This window comes from Phoca vitulina, unplaced genomic scaffold (assembly GCF_004348235.1).
Source record: "Phoca vitulina isolate PV1807 unplaced genomic scaffold, GSC_HSeal_1.0 scaffold4, whole genome shotgun sequence".
Taxonomy (NCBI): domain Eukaryota; kingdom Metazoa; phylum Chordata; class Mammalia; order Carnivora; family Phocidae; genus Phoca; species Phoca vitulina.
The window spans coordinates 64,809,525-64,824,182 of record NW_022589707.1 but is presented as its reverse complement, the minus strand read 5'-3'; the positions used below and the strand labels follow the sequence as shown (position 1 = coordinate 64,824,182).

General features: G+C 39.5%; 1 protein-coding gene across 4 annotated transcripts in view; it reads left to right on the top strand.

The window, feature by feature from the left end:
- Positions 1-14,658, top strand: part of CDK14 (cyclin dependent kinase 14) — a 547,444-nt gene that overhangs the window by 452,107 nt on the left and 80,679 nt on the right. For all 4 annotated transcript variants that reach the window (XM_032402204.1, XM_032402206.1, XM_032402205.1 and 1 more), the window contains 2 exons: positions 8,659-8,798; positions 14,435-14,578. In XM_032402204.1, the coding sequence (XP_032258095.1) occupies positions 8,659-8,798; positions 14,435-14,550 (256 nt within the window). In that variant the 3' untranslated portion in view covers positions 14,551-14,578. The remainder of the gene's footprint in view (positions 1-8,658; positions 8,799-14,434; positions 14,579-14,658) is intronic.

Sequence of the window (14,658 nt, the reverse complement as noted above, 5' to 3'; positions counted from 1 at the left end):
GTGTGTGTGTGTGTGTGTGTGTGTGTGTGTGTGTGTGTGTGTGTGTGGTGTATGGATAAGGACTAGGAAAATGAAAGATACTACGATTAGAATAGCAGCATTCAACCATAGTAAAAGCATTTGTTTGAAAGTTACTTATAAGATTCTCTACACACACACACACACACACACACACACACACACTGGATTCAGTAGGGATTGCCTCTCTTTGTTGTCATCTAGATTTATCATTTTAAAATTCCTTAGGTTTTTCAGAGTTTCCACAACAACAAACATCTTTTACTTTTTAAAAAAATGAATGTGGAATGAACACGAAAGTCCTCTGTCCCACATACCCTGCCAGGTTTATGCGACCCTTCATGAACACAGAGCTCCCTGGGTCCACCCTCTGAGCTGGTAGGCGCAGTCTGACAGCTGGAGGCAGGTCCCTACTCAGTGGCCTGGGATCAAGCACTGAGGTCAGTAGGAAGGCCTCACCACTGGCAGTCCCATCTCCCCATTGCCGGAACATCCCTTGAATCATCAGAACCCCCACCCCAGACATGGAAGTCCCAATGTCAGCCACTCAGAGAGTCAGCTGTCTACCCCTAAGGGTGAATGATCCTTGTGAAAAACCTGCAACACCCCATCTCTCTACACTGCTCCCTCCACTGAATTTCCTTGATGAGTTCCCTGACCCTGCCTTCTCACATCTCTAGATGACCTGATGTCCATCCTTCAGGACCAAGAGCCATCTGAAAAAATTCTGTGCCCTTTGTTAACCCCTCCCACCCCCAGCTTCTGACAACCACTGATCACTCCTTCGTTTCTATAATTTTGTCTTTGCCAGAATGTCATATAAATGGAATTACTGAGTGTGTAGCCTTTGGCTTCTTTCATTTAGATAATGCATTTGAGACTCATCTGTAAAGTTGAGTGGTGAAAGAACCTTAGCCTAGGGGCACCAGGGTGGCTCAGTCTGTTAAGCATCTATCTTTGGCTTGGGTCATGATCCCAGGGTCCTGGGATAGAGCCCCACATTGGGCTCCCTGCTTGGCAGGGAGCCTGCTTCTCCCTCTTCTCCCTGCTTGTTCTCTCTATCTCAAATAAATAAAATCTGATTTTATTAGGAAGATTATAAATATACACTTTTAGGAGGAAAGAGTCTCTTCTACTACCACAAATCTTGACCTAAAATGCTGGAGAAGGTACAACAAGCACATCCTTTCCAATGCATGTGCATAACTGAACGAAGAAGACAGTAAGTGAAATCTCTCAGGGACCAAGAATGAAGAAACCAGAGTGATAAGGAAGTGCTAAAGTTGCCACTGCCCTGAAGTGTTGCTAAAAAAGGAACATGGAGCCACTTGGGGGTCAGGACACAATGCTTTGGGCCTAAGAAAGGCACCGCATAGGAATCAAGATTCCTCACATAGTCAAGACACTCAAAGCACTTCACCTCAGTAACGGGCTGGCTGAAAAAAAAAATCTGCTTCCAGCAAAAAGAGACTGGCAAGGACAACTGTGTTGGCTTTGGCTCTGGATGGGGCTGAAAAAGTCCCCTGAAAATTCTATAATTTTAGGTTTAAATTTACATCACTCACATGGTTGCAGAAGCCAACAGAAAGAACTTAGAGCACCTAGCTGTTAAGAGAACCCCAGGACTCCTGACAGAAGCAAAAGAAAATCCCTATGGGGAAAGATATTCTCAACCCAGGCCAGTCAGAATTCCCACACATTAACATTAGCCAAGCATGAGCTCACAATCCAGAATTGTAAAACATTTGAGAAAAAGTCACTGTGAGTGAGGGTCAGTCGCAAAAGCGACAACAAAATTGGCCTCCTCCCTCACCCAGAATTTCAGATATTGGAAATTATGAGACATAGAGCATAACTATATTTAAAATGTTGTAAAGAAAGAAAAGATCAAATCTAAAACTTGAACAAGAAACCAAATTGGACACACAAACTTGTCAAAGACTTAAAAAGAACTTACGAAAACAAAATGAATGGGGAAAAAAGCATATTAATGCAGCTGATTAGAGAATTAGTTGAACTGGAAGATAGCTCTGAAGTAATTACTCAGAATGGGGAGCACAGGGGGCAACAGATGGAAAAGATGAAAGAACGAGTAAAGACATGGAAAATTTAATAAGATGGCATTATGTTGTGGTTACAAAATGAGAGAAGAGAGAGAATGGGGATAGGCAGTATTCGAAAAGTAATGGCTGAGATTTTTCCCCAAATTGTTGAAAGACATGAAGCCTCACATTCAGGAAACACTGAATACCAAGTAAGTTAAATGAAAAGAACACCTTGGGGCCCCTGGGTGGCTCAGTCAGTAGGCATCTGCCTTTGGCTCAGGTCATGATCCCAGGGTCCTGGGATCGAGCCCCGCATCAGGCTCCCTGCTCGGCGGGGCCTGCTTCTCCCTCTCCCACTCCCCCTGCTTGTGTTCCCTCTCTCGCTGTGTCTCTCTCTGTCAAATAAATAAATTTAAAAAATTAAAAAAAAAAAAAGAACACCTTACATTACAATTGTAAAAGGAGAAAGAGAAGAGCTAACAGCGGCAACAACAGAAGCCTGTGAAATAGTATCTCCAGAGTTAAGGGAAAGTGCTTTGAACCTACAATTCTATCCCCAGCCAAACTGTTACCCTGTATGAAAACAAAATGGAGAGAATTTGCCACTATGTTCTTTTGTCATGGAGAGAACTTCTGAAGTTTGTATTTCAGATACAAAAAAAACTAAGGAGAGAAGGAACATCTGAAACATGAGAAGAAAGGTGATGAAATAAATAGTAAACATGGGTAAATCTAAATAATAATAATTACAGCAGCATTTAATATGTGTGTTTTTAAAAAGTACAGAAAATAGGGGCGCCAGGGTGGCTCAGTTGGTTAAGTGTCCGACTCTTGATTTCAGCTCAGGTCATGATCTCAGGGTTGTGAGATCGAGCCCCACGTCAGGCTCTGCTCTGAGCATGGAGCCTGCTTAAGATTCCCTCTCTCCCTCTCCCGCTGCCCCTCCCTCCTCTAAAAATAAATAAATTAAATAAATAAAAAGCACAGAAAATAGGAATAAAATATGAGACAATACTGTCTGAGAGATGGGACTAGTGTCATCAGAAGTGTTCTAATGTTCTTGTATTGTTCAGCGGGAAGGTAAAGCTACAGTTTAAACTTTAAGCAGTTAAAGTGAAATGTTAAAAAGTTAAGGAGCCATCCACTAGGAGAACTGAGGGTGAAGGTATAAAGTGTGGAAGTTTCTTCTGATATCCTTGACGGTAAAACAAACAAACAAAACCCTAAACAAAACCAACTGAGGACACACCTGGTTGTAGATTGAGAGGTTCTGTGGTGTTCTTGGTCACATATTTATTACGTTTCTGAAGGGCAGTGGAGACTTTTGTGGGGAACACAGCATGACCCCTATACAGACAGGTGAGCTATAGAAATTCATTACTATTCCACCAAGCAGCTCCATAAGAGGGGTTAACTAAGACACAGGAGGATGGAATTAAAATCAGGAAAGCATTTTACAAGCATTCTGACCTAGATGGGCTAAACCTGGGGGAGCTTCCTTTCTCTTGCCTCATTACTGGAGTAGAGTTGCCTCTCCTTGCTGGGGCGTTCATTTCATTTCCCGTTACTCCCAACGTCTCGCTCAAAGCATTGAGACTTACAAGTGTAGTATATTGAAGTAGACTACAGCTTCTTCACCTCACTTCTATATTCTGTATTCATTTTTCTTTCAATTCTTTCATCATCCTATTGAGTGTTTTTTAACTAAGTATGGCTCAGATGAACTGACCAATTCTTGTGAAGTCGTACACAGGACAGTCTATCCAGTGTGACCCCAAATAACTTAAAAAGTGTGGCATTACCACAATAGGAAGAATATGTGAAGGAACTTACCACACTGCTCTTGCAGAGAAAGAAGGCGTCTAGGTTCCAGACTGACCATTTGATGGTGATGTGCTACCATCCAGCCAGGCTGTTGACCCGTTATGTCTTGGAAAGAGGAAGTTTCTTTAAGAACCTAGTTGTTTTGTCACTGTCATCATGTTATAGGTCTTGGGAGAGCTCTAATGCTTGTTGTCCTAACATTAATTGAAGGTGGGATGAGATATAAAGATGCAGGAAAGTTTAGAAGACAAAAGTGGAGTAGAGCTTTTTTTTTTCTTAAGATTTTATTTATTTGACTGCTCCCTCTGCTTGTGCTCTCTCTCTCTGTCAAATAAAGAGACACAGCGAGAGAGGGAACACAAGCAGGGGGAGTGAGAGAGGGAGAAGCAGGCTTCCTGCAGAGCAGGGAGCCTGATGTGGGGCTCGATCCCAGCACCCCGGGATCATGACCTGAGCCGAAGGCAGACGCTTAACGACTGAGCCACCCAGGCGTCCCTGGAGTAGAGCTTTTAAAAGCAAGCAGCTCTTGTCCTAAAATCCAGCTGCACTTCATCTTTACCAGTAGTCATAGAAACTGCTCTTACAGTCAATAAAACTGGGCTGCCTGATGCTATTGTCTCAGAAATGGAGCTTAAGACGGGACCCGGTTTATCATACATATTAGCCAACACATAGGCTTGGCGAATGGGAAGTCTAATGAAGCTTTCATAGGAGTATTGATAAGCAGTTCTATCAGGCCTCCAGCTTGGCAGAATTGCAGCCTCTGTGTTTGGATTATCATCAGGCTGTTTGGAAACTTAGCAAAAGATGCTTGCTGTTCAGCATTTAAAACGTGCTTATCATTTTTATCAATTGACCTTTCCAGGAAGCGTTCAGTATTGAGTTATAAGTCTTCTTCAAATCTATTCACATGCCAGAATCTTAGCAATATATAAAAAATATAAAAAGATTGGGTGCCGAAATACCCAGCCACAATACTTGTATGTTTTTAATATCATACAGAATTAAAATTCAGGAACTGTGAAAAACAGTCTAGATCTTCTATGGTTTATCCCTTCAGTCATTTCAAACATTGATAGTAGGACCTGTATGGCTATTTGCCTGCTACTTTATGTTTATACCTCTCGCATTTAAAACAGGTTTGTGTAACCACTGATTTTGTTGGCTTTTGGCCAAGTCTGATAATGATTTTTTAATGTCTTTCTATAAATCTCATTTTGTGCTATTATGAAAACCTCCATTGTGAAAATCACAAACCTCTGGTTGAAAAGTTCATGTAAAATCCACATTGTAACAGAAGCACATATCTTTAACGTTTCCAGACAAAAACATCTTAAAGTTAATTGAATGTTTGCACTTTGGGGTGCAAGTTAAAAGAGAGGGTGGAAAAATGTGGGAGTGAGCTATTAAGTACTTTTAGCAAAATGTCCTGTAGGATGTACTGAATGTGCCTGTTAGTAAATATTTGTTTTTAAGATAGACATGCTTTGTTCTTGTAGCTCAAATAATTCTTAATCATAAAATTTCTGAAAATTTGTAATTTTTTCCTATTTTTATTGGAAGTTGTTTGCCAACCATTGTTGATAGAAGTGTGAATTTTTTCCTTCTCTCCCGATCTTAATTGCAAAAAGAGAAGTTAGTTTCTGCTAATGAATTGAGTAGGTGTCTAATATTTTGTTTTCCTGTTGATCTGTGTAACTTAATATTTGTATACTTGATAATTTGTCATATAATTGATAAGGTGGTACTGTGTATCAGTGTTCAATCATATATTTATAATTTCTGGAATGTATGATTCTAGTTCTTTGGGAAAAATAATTTGTAAATGTCCATCAGCTTGTAAAAACTTAGTGCAGGAATTTAAACATTTAAATAAATACTGAAATGGAAAAAAAGAAAGAAAGAAAAAGTTAAGAGTAATCATTAAACAGATGGAAATAGAATTTATAACTTCTAAAACAGAAGATGGAAATGTTCGATTTTAAAATTCAATTTAAAAGAAGGCAGGAAAAGAGAAAAAAGATGAAGGACAAAATAGAATGCAGTATTAAAATGTTAGCAGTAAATCCAAACATACCAGTAGTCACAATATGTAAGTGGACTAAATTTTCTCCTTGGGTAACTATTAAATCCAGCTATATAATATTTGTGAAAGAGACCTTAAAATTATGGACATGAAACATTAAAAGTAAGAGGATGACAAAGGTATGTGAGGCAAGTACCAAGCAAAAGAAAGCTGATGTCATTAAATTAATATGAGGGGAAAAAATGACTTTTAGCCCAAAAGCCTTATTGAAAATAAAGAAGGTTGCTGCAGAGAGATTGAAGACTAAATTTATCAGGAAAAGATAAAAGTGCTAAACTGTTACACGTTGAATTACCCGGCTTTAGAATATATAAAACAAAAATTAACGAGTTACAAGGGAAGATTTTTAAATAGATCATCACCATGAGAGACTGAAAACAACCACAATCATTCTAGCATTCTGATAAAATGCACTTACGCTTTGGGATAAAATGCCCAAATAAGATATCCTGGAAGTGTCCTATCTCAAACAACTCGGATGAACTCAAAAAGTGGTTCTGGTAATGACAAAGACCCTGCTGTTGAAAATGTGGACAGTTGGAATAAAAGTGGTTCTTGAAATGCAAGTGAAGAAATAGACTTTCTAAATTAAAATTGTGTAATAATGAAAATATTTTTATATATATCCTGAATATCACAAGCATTTGATTATTTCATCACCATTAAAGTTTGACATTAGTCATGTGGAGGGAGGAGAAATGAGGTTGTCTTATATTGGCTAATTCCTTATATTTAGTCGGAATGTGATCAGCAACTATACAGCGTGTGATTTGTGGCTCCTTGGAGCCAGAGGGACTGCGGACATAGGTGGTTCATCGCTCTTGTACAGAATCAAGCCGATAACTCAGCTGTAGCCTCAGTCTGGCGCTGGTGTTGTTTCATCAAAGCTGTGTCAGACTGATACCAATGATCGTGTTCACCATGATTACATATAAACTGTACATTCAATAGAAGTGCAGTTTTTACCATGAAGTCTACCTATCTCGAACTTTGCATTTGGTATTTTAAAAGATGTTAATGAAAAGTTTATAATAATGGGAGTCTTAGGAAGAGGCAGCAATAATTTGGATGGCCCTGGCCCCTCTTAAAGGAAAGAAGGAAAAAAAAAAAAAACTATAGAGAATTTTGAGAATGCCTCCTTTTCCTATGCACAAATTTGTCTTTGCCTGGCAGAGACATTTAAAACCAATCCACTGATCGATCAGTTTAAAAAAACAAAAAAACAGCCACTACGACAGCCAAATACTGAACCCATCTATGAGACCTTCACATATGAAGACCTAGAGAGGCCTCATAGGTGGGGTCTTCAGAGTAGTATTTTTCTTTGCTCCTTCCCTGTTTCTTCCTCTATCCAAATTCGTTACCTCCTTTCCTCTTCCTCATTCCCAGTCCTCCCCTGTGCCATAACAATTTTAAATCAATGCTGAAGAGCTGCTTGAGTACGGGAAGCGGGTGAATTGTTGGTTATTGAGGAAAATTCATTGGCTGTGTGTTTAGTAGCTTCAAGACTTTGAAAAAATACTCATCAGCAGATACAACTTGCCTTCACACTCTCTAGCTCTCTCTGAGTCAGTGTTCTTACTGCGCTTGTTGCAGAAACTCAGGAATCCATGGGTTGCCTTTAGAAATTATCTGAGAGGATAACAAATGCAAACCACTTTAGAGTCAAGTAATTCTAGATGGGTTTAAATGCTAAAAAATTGCTTTAATTTAGCAATTAAACCTGCTAATTGAGCAGTCCACACCTTTCTCCGACTCCCGACTCCCGCTTAGCTTGCACTGCTATTAGATGGAGACAGAGTTCCCTTGTCAGACTAAATAAATATGAGCATTGTGTGGAAAGTGCCTAGGAAGGTGCCTGACACGTGTTTGACGACCCATAAATGGCAGCCATTATCAGGAATACTTCTATTATGTTTATGTTAGTTATCTGGGTTTAATTGTGCTGAGCAATGAAACAGAGACTCTACAAGAAGTAAGGCTGGGCTGGACTGTGTGGTCTGGTCTGCATTTGAAAGTTGTACCCCATGGGAGATTTGACTTCTCTGCTTTGTTGGTAATCTTGAGACACATATTTTCTATCTATTGTTTCAATGGTCATCTTGAATTAATTCAGCCCCATATGGGTTATACACATTCCCTTTGTTAACCTGCATGTTAATAGCATGATTGCTGATATTTGACGGGGTACTTATGCCAATAATTTTATATTCAATGTAAGAAAATGTAAATTCTTAGAGGAAAAGTAACTTCAGTAACTAGAGAACGTAATAGTAGTTTTATTTTAATTCTCCTAGTTATTTTGTATTAATTTTCTTATAAATGTATCCAGATGTGTATGCAATAGGTAGATTCTATGAACAAATTCTGGTAACTATTTGATGAATTATCTCCTGAAATTTTCTCTACCTCGGGACCTTGTTCTATCCTGAAAGTATCAACCTTTTGCTTAGAGTAGAAATATTTTCAATCAATGAGATGAGGATATCAAGAGTATAAAAGCTAGTTTAGATTAACAGATGCCCCAAGAACCAAAGTGAATTCTGCTTCTGTTTATTTTCAGCAGGTAATTTAACTCGGTTTTGGCCAAGAATAAATAGGTCCGGAAAAATTAGGTGAGCTTTATGTCTTATTCAGTGGATTTTCTTGTTTGGTCTGATTTCTCTTTTTTGCTTGTGTTTTCAGGCTCAGCTATGTGAATTATGCAGAGGATCTGGCCTCCAAGCTCCTACAGTGTTCCCCAAAGAACAGACTATCAGCACAGGCTGCCTTGAGCCATGAGTATTTTAGTGACCTGCCCCCACGGCTATGGGAACTGACCGATAGTGAGTATGACAGATCTGAGACATCCAATCAAAGCAGGCATATCATTTTAGCGCCTGTGTGTAACGTACTTGTAGGAGGAGTCATATGTTTTTATATGTGCATATGTAAGATTATGTATGGTTGTATGTGCATTACATGTACACATATATATGTGCGTGCATCTGTAGACGGGGGTGGGGGGAGACCCAGTGAGAGAGAGAGAGAATGAGGAAAAGGGAGTCATGTGTGTATATATTTAGTGGAATCCTGCCATCCGATTGCTAGCTTACCAGGCAGAAAAAGAAAATGGATTCCTTTTTTGCTATCTCTGCTCTGCAGTCTGCAACTGCATGTCTTTGTATTTGATTATGTTTGTGTCCAGAAGAATGATCTGAGCAGTCATAAAGGAAAAGGAAAATATGATTTACATATTTAGTGCTTTATGCATGCAGTACTTTTTAACTGGCTGCAGTACACAGAGAAGAAATGATTCATTTTTGTTTGATTCTCAGAGACCATCTTGGTTGTAACAATAATGTTAAAAAGGGCTGCTATGCAGTGAGCTGACGAGCAGAGTTGGCAATTGGCTAATGCACTGAATTGACATGTAAGAACCGAAGACTTGTAATTCATTTCAACTACGAATGCTCTTGGTATTCATACAGACAGCGCTTCTCTGGATCTTTTAAAACAAAACACATTCCTGGGTGGGTTTTTGTTTTGTTTTTACAAAAGCGTTCGTATTTACACAGCCTTTTTCAATTATATTTTAAATATTTGGGAGATTTATGGCTGGGAGGATCTCATCTTTCTTCCAAAGTGTGAAACAGAATTCTTGTGAAATTTTGCAAGACACTATTGCAGTAAGAACATTTTGGTTCAATGGTGATGTGTTCTTTCCAAATGCCAATTTGAAATATTCCTTCTCATACTCTTTTCTAACTACCTTAAAAATTAATATACTGCCTACATGCATAGGTATTTATAATATATTTATTAATCCTTGGGTATACATTTACTGTAGACATACAGAAAGTTATTTCTTTAATCTCTTGGACTTTAGGCTTTCCCCCCATTGTAGTATTAGATTCTCCTTGACAACAGGACCCCTTTATTTTGTAGCTGAGTCCCAAGTAACAACTCCTCTTGCATATTTCAACCCTAAATCTTTTTTGATATCCTACATTTAATTTGAATTTCTTTTTATCCTAAACTGTCTATAGATATATTAAGCCACTACTCACTACTCCCCCTTATGCTTAGTAAATCTTCTTTAACATTTTACATATTCCTAACCAATATTTATTCTATATTCTGCCCTCCTTTCTTTCTAAAAGTCTACCCATTGACCATCATGACAGCTCTTCCCATTTTTTTTTTTTTTTAAATTAAAGATGAAATTTCTGTGGAAAAATAATGAATTAGTGGCACATCTTTCTATACTGGGGGAAAAAAAAGATACAAATGGGCTCATTAGTTTATGGCTCATCAAATTCAAACGTATGGTTTGTTTTCCCATTTAGTATAACTTGTAACTTGATATCACTCCTCCTTGGTGACATCTCAATCCCATCTGACTCGATGATTGAGTTTAAGCCAGGATTTTGATGGTCTACGAATTCTGAATTCTGTGGTAGTACTTTTCTGTTAATATGGACTTATTACCCACTTGCCACTTAGTTTATCAGCCAGTGGTTAAATCCAGTTTCTATCAGGAAGTAAATGCCTACACATTATCACTCGGCAGCAGGCTGCCGCCGGAGACAGCCTTGTCCCCGTCATTAACAAGCACAATGTATGCAGAACACCAGAGGGGAATTAAAACCACAAAAAATACCTCAGGGTGGTATTTTTAATATGAGAATTTAATTTGTAATTTCACAGATTAAGAATTTTGGCTGCATTAATCCCTTTATCAGCTCACAGCAGGCTATTTGCAGAAGCATAACCATAAGGCGATATTCATTGGCAGAAACACGTCTTTGCATTAACGTTAAACATCAGGAGCAGTGAAACCTTTTGAAGGGGGGAGAATAAAGATGAAAAATCATTATATTTTTAAAGCAAGATTCTGCTAAATGCCTCCGGTAACAATTTTGAGTTACAGAAATGCTATTTCTGTGTCTAACAGATAATCATTATGAGGCATAAATCCAGTCCCAAGAAAGGACAATCCTGGTATCAAATACTGGAGTCATTTCCATTTAGAACAACGTGCTAGTCCTTGTAAACATGTTTACAAAACAAAATTCCTAGACTTCGGATACTTTGAGAACTAGTTCTTTTAGGTGAAATGACTTCTTCCGGGGACTCTGTTATCTAGGTTAATATTCTGCAGACTATATTTAGAAATTATTCAAATTACATTTCCCGTTAGTATGGAGTCTGATAAAAGTTCACCACCTGGCAAATGGCAGCAGCGAGGGTGATATCCTCATGTGCTTCCTTTAACAAAAAGATTTGGAAAGAGGTCCACCTGAGAAGAAGTGTTGCAGAACCAATAAATGGATTGTCTTAAAAATGAATGAATGAATGAATGAATGAATGAATAAAATGGATTGTCTTAAGCAACGAAGTATTGGTTTAGATTCATCAAATCCAGGAACCTCACTGTATTAGTCTGCTCAGGCTGCTATAACAAAATATACCTTAGCCTGTGGGGGCTTAAACAACTAGCATTTATTTCTCTTAGTTCTGGAGGCTAGGATGTCCAAGATGGAGGTACTGGCAGATTTTGTTCCTGGTGAAGCCTCTCCCTGGCTTGCAGAAAGCCACCTAGCTATATCCTCACACAGGCAGAGAGAACAGTCTCTCCCTCTCTCTTCCTCTTTATAAAGCCCCTAATCTTATCATGTGCCCCCCCCCACAACCTCCTCCAACTCGAATTACTACCCAAAGACTCCGTCTCCACATACCATCACATTGGGGCTTAAGGTTTCAACATATGAATTTGGGAGGAATGCAATTCAGTCCATAGTGCTTACATTCTTAAAGATAGTTTATAGAGTTTTAAAAAGAATATCCACAAAAGGAAAACACGTATGCAAGCAGAAAGCAAAACCAGGTTAAAAGGAGAAAATTGGAACAAAAATAAATTAAAAGTGGGCTTGAGCCTTCTTGGCCTACTTTAATATATCCGACTCTGTGAGAAGAAGGGTATCAGGTGTCGTTACAATCCCGGTTACACAAAGCACTGCGGTTGTTCCGTGGATCGGTATAAAAATGAAGTTGTATGCTTATGTCAGACTCTTCTTTGCTTTGGAAGAACATTTAACAATATAATATCTTTCTTTAATATACCGCCCCTTAAAATCTCACTAGTTTACGTAATACCAAAATTTAGAAGTGATGTGTTAGTGTACCACCAAAGGGGGAGTTACACATTCATCAAGCAAGAATAGTGATACCTGGGGATCTGGTAGTTAAAGCTGGCTAATTCTGGTGGCAGCCTGTCATTCTCCCTCTGTCCTGAAACCCCAACAGCCTTGCCCCACTTCTTCACAGAAATTTAATTGCAGGGAAGTAAATGGAGGGCTGATTTAGAAGAAATTCATTACTTTTCCGAAATACACCACAGGGCATTCTCCTGTGTATACTATCAAGTTACATAAATTATTGAAGCTGAACTACCCTTGTCAAAGTAAATGAACAAAATACACTTCATAGCACAGAGTCCTTGATTTTATTACATTCATTTGCTAATTCACAAAACTCAGATCTGCAGTAAAAGAAGGGCAACAAATTGGTACAGTGTGTGGAGCACCGGACTGGGAATCAGACCACCTGGATTCTAGCTTCAGCCCCACTGGGAGCTAGCCAGGCAACTTTGGGCAAGTGCCTTGATCTCAGTGGGTTCCTGATTTCTCAATTAGAGACACAGTGATCCCTAAGGACCTTTCCAGCTCTGATGTTTGTGAGTTTTCCTGCTCATTCCTATATACATCCTGTATATTATCTTAAAACAACATTATAGCCATTAATGTAGCCTCACACCGTCTTCTTAAAAATAAAACAAACACACCCAGTTCACATATATTTACTGCTTTCAGCTAGTTCCTAGACTTCCATTCTCTCGTGAGTCCTTTTGAACAAGGCTTTCATGCACAAGGCTCTGGAACTGTTGTTCTCAAAGTCTCTGTCCATTGGTCTTTCCCCAGCCTTCATCTAGATCCATCAACAGAATTCAACACAACTGTCCACTATCACTTCCTAGTAACGCTTCCTTCCCTTGGATTCCAGGACAGAACACTCCCACGGCTTTCCTATTGCTACCCTAAACTCTCCTCTTCAGACTTCTTTGTGGATTTCTCCTCATCTGCCAGCCCTCTCACTTTTAGAGTGCTCTAGCGCATAATCCTCAGGCCTTTCTATCTACATACGCTCCCCAGAGCCTCCGTGATCTCATTCAGTCTCATGATTTTAGGTATCATTTATACATTGACAGCTTCTAAATTTCTGTCTCCAGTCCCACCTTCCCTGACTCCAGACTTGCATATTCAACTGGCTATTTGGCATCTGCATTTGGCCCTCTAGTAGGCATCTTGAACTTAATATCACCAAAACCGAACTGATCTTTCCCCCCAGGCTTGCTCCATCTGTCCTCTCCCCCTTGTCAATAAATGGCAGCATCGTTCTTCCCACTGATGGAAGCTGTCCTCTATGCCTCTTCTTTTGTCACACTCAACCCCAGTTCTTCCACAGACCCTGTTGGCGCTCCCTTCCAAATAGATCGAGGACACACCACTCCTCACTTCTTCACTGCTATCACCCTGCCGCACGGTGCTCCCCGTCTTCTCTCACCTGCGTTTTACAGTAGTCTTCCGTTGTGCCTGCTTCTCATCTTGCTCCTTGGTGTCAGCCCTTGCTGTTTCCTCTTCCTGTCGTTTGTGCTTGCTAGATTTGTGCCTGGCTTGCTCTCTCACCTCCTTGGGTCTCTGCTCAGATGTCCCTTATCCAGAAAGCTCTAGGGGCGTCTGGCTGGCTCAGTCAGTTAAGCGTCCAACTCTTGATTTCAGCTCCCATCTTGATCTCAGCGTTGTGAGTTCAAGCCCCGCCCTGGGCTCCATGCTGGGTGTGGCGCCTACTTAAAAAAAAAAAAGAAGAAGAAGAAAAGAAAGCCTTCACTGACCTCCTTCCACCGCAGCATTTCCAGTTTCTCTTCCCTGCTTTATTTTTCTTCATAAGACTTACTGCTAGTTCATATATTTTTTGATTGTTTATCATCTGTCTCCCCCGAATGGAATCCACAAGAACAGGGATTTCTTTTCATTCTGGTTTATACGCTACAGGATTCCAAAATACCTAGAACAGTGTAGGCTCCATAAATATTTCTCCGGTGAACAAATGAAAGAATGGCGTGAAGGAAGTGTAAGATATGTTGTTTCCAACCCAAGTTCGTTGTTCTAGATCAGAGAAATACGAGCACGAATATCAACCGCCCTGTGGTTCTGAAGGGAAGGCAGACCGTGCTGTTAGATGTGTATAGAAATCTGTGTCAATGTGTGGCTGTTACCACTTGACATTTCAGAGACCAACACATACCATGATGTTTTACGGGCTGGATATCTGGAATTGCATCTCAGTCTCCATGTTTTACAAGGAAAGATTATAAATAATCTATAAATATATAAATGGAAACTCTTTATTCTGTCCACAGTGTCTTCTATTTTTACCGTCCCAAATGTAAGATTGCAGCCAGAAGCTGGAGAAAGCATGCGGGCCTTTGGGAAAAACAATAGTTATGGCAAAAGTCTATCAAATAGCAAGCACTGATGAGCACAGCATTCTCAAGAAAGCACAGGTAAGGTGACCTACTTTGCCTGGAAAGTAATAATGAATAGACATTGAATAGATCTTTTCAATGAAATATTTCAGATTCCT